This window comes from Acyrthosiphon pisum, chromosome A2, assembly GCF_005508785.2.
Source record: "Acyrthosiphon pisum isolate AL4f chromosome A2, pea_aphid_22Mar2018_4r6ur, whole genome shotgun sequence".
Lineage (NCBI taxonomy): Eukaryota > Metazoa > Arthropoda > Insecta > Hemiptera > Aphididae > Acyrthosiphon > Acyrthosiphon pisum.
In genome coordinates this window covers 109,293,895-109,296,108 of record NC_042495.1, presented here as the reverse complement: position 1 = coordinate 109,296,108, position 2,214 = coordinate 109,293,895, and the positions used below count along the sequence as shown (strand labels likewise).

Genomic DNA, 2,214 nt, shown 5'->3' with positions numbered 1-2,214 from the left:
CGAAGCCCCCCACGAGGCTGCGTTTAATAATTTTGCACTTGGAACGCAGTTTATAAATTGTTGGATTGAGCTCCTCTACTTAATAATTCCCAATTCGAGCACTGACTAAAATGATCAAATTGTTTAAAAATGATCATATCAATATGGGACTCTGGCCTTTCTAATTTTTAGTTGGTGTCAGTTAATTGTTAAAGTAATATAAATTACTATGGGTATACTCTGTAACATTACCCTCCACTGAATTTTTTGCACGGTGGCCTCACAACTGAACCTTTGCCGACAAAACAGTACCGGCCCATTTTAACGCTAGCTAGGTCACCTCGTATCATCACACCCGACTGCAATATGACTTTGCCGTTCAGTATAATATTTTGAGAGCCATAAATTTGGGCTTGTCGACTCACTTTATTACCAGTCGTCTGTAAAAATCACATTAACGGTATTAAATATTAATATCATACAATATGACGGTTACACATCTGCAACAGGCCAAGCTATATTACCGTTTCTACGTATTCGGATTTACTGTAAAACGTGTCTTGGAGTTCCATTTTCAGCAGCAGGCGTACAGCTGCGGGGTGGTTGAACAATCAAAGACTCCGGTAAAACCGATTTACCGAATACATATACGAAACGAGAAAACCATACGTATTTTATACAATCTGTGATAGGTATTATTAACAATATCGCTGGACAGTCGTGGACACAGGTCGGAGTCAGACACAGTCAGAGATGATCACCATTCACCGCACGAAAACTAAAACGGTATTAGTATAATAATATTACGAATTGTAATTCACATATTTTTACGATTATGTCCATAATATTCCATAGTGATAATATTATTATTTATTTTCTTATCAGGTTTGATGTTATCAATTGTTATCAAAATCGGGAAATTATGGCACATTGGGAATTTTGAAAATTTTCCGGGGCCATCAAAATTAAAAGCAAATATTATTATATTATTAATATATTATTTATTGTAATTCAAAAGTAATATAGTGGGCTAGTAGAAATAAAATAATAATTACCCGATTAAATTAATTAAAATAAAATAAAATACACATCTATACAGACTATAGGTAGGTAATAATTATGATGTAAATAGAAAATTGGGTTAAAACTTAAAATTATTGAGAAAAATGGCAAGTCTTGCTCTTAAAGGAGCACACAACACAAAAAATAAGTTTTTTTTATTTGAAAGAATGTTCAATTCTAAGGATAATGGTATAGGTTTTACGTTTCTACTCACATTATTCAATAAGTTATGAGCAGGGCTCGTAAGTTCATGCATATGCATGTTTTTTTTTGCTACACAGGAAAACATGCTAACTGAGATACAAATCCGTTTCATAACAATAGTAATAATAATATGAAGTTTGATAGTGCATGTTTTTGCATGTTTTGTGTGTAAAGGCATATTTGGCATATAGGTAGTCGATTTTTTAGTCGTTGGTGCATATTATTTCATAAAAATATTTTTTAGACAAATATTTGAAAAGTTTCTCGTTTCTTATTTACTTTTCCGTTTACAAAATTATAGTGTTTTGATTTATTTTTATTCAGTGAGTGTGTGACTACCTAGTGTCCCAGTACATACTTATTTAGATTTTATGCGTTTTACGAAATATCGCGGAAACAATGTAATTGCTACCACTACCATCCTCCACCGTATAAAGTGGCAGCTTCTCACCAACCATCAATTATAATTTTGTACATTGGTACAGTATAGTTTTCTTACACTCGCCGATGAGTTTACTCGTATGAGTCATATGCGTTTGTCCGTTCAATTTCCTGTTATAGTGTTTCCATGTGAAGTATAGGTACTATACACGCATTATTCATATTTTATTTAAACAATGCCGAAAGAAAAACAAACAGTTGCTGGCCGTTTGCGAAATTTTATGGAGGAATTTGAATTTTTTTAAATTTTCGGTTTAATTCTTATTATTTAAAAATTTTTTACATAATGCATATTTTGAGTGAAAAATTTAAAAATGTTAGGGCATATAAATGCATATTTTCGAACTTTTTAGTGCATATTTTAATGCATATTTTAATGCATATTTTGACAATTTTTAGTGCATGAATGCATGCTTATTGATGCATTTTTTAGTGCATGTCGCATGAAGTAACGAGCCCTGGTTATGAGCAATTGAAAAAAGACGTGTGACGTCATTGGGCCCTACACATCGTAATTGCCTATCTTAT

The 2,214-nt window shown here is 32.3% G+C and overlaps 1 protein-coding gene across 1 annotated transcript in view; it reads right to left on the bottom strand.

The window, feature by feature from the left end:
• The window catches only part of LOC100163057 (dynactin subunit 5), a 4,721-nt gene extending 3,900 nt beyond the window's left edge, over window positions 1-821 (bottom strand). Inside the window, exons 1-2 of the mRNA XM_001949206.5 lie at window positions 504-821; window positions 232-419 (exon numbers count right to left, since the gene is read on the bottom strand). Coding sequence (XP_001949241.1) covers window positions 232-419; window positions 504-551 — 236 coding nt within the window. The 5' untranslated portion in view covers window positions 552-821. The remainder of the gene's footprint in view (window positions 1-231; window positions 420-503) is intronic.
• Window positions 822-2,214: the final 1,393 nt, after the last annotated feature.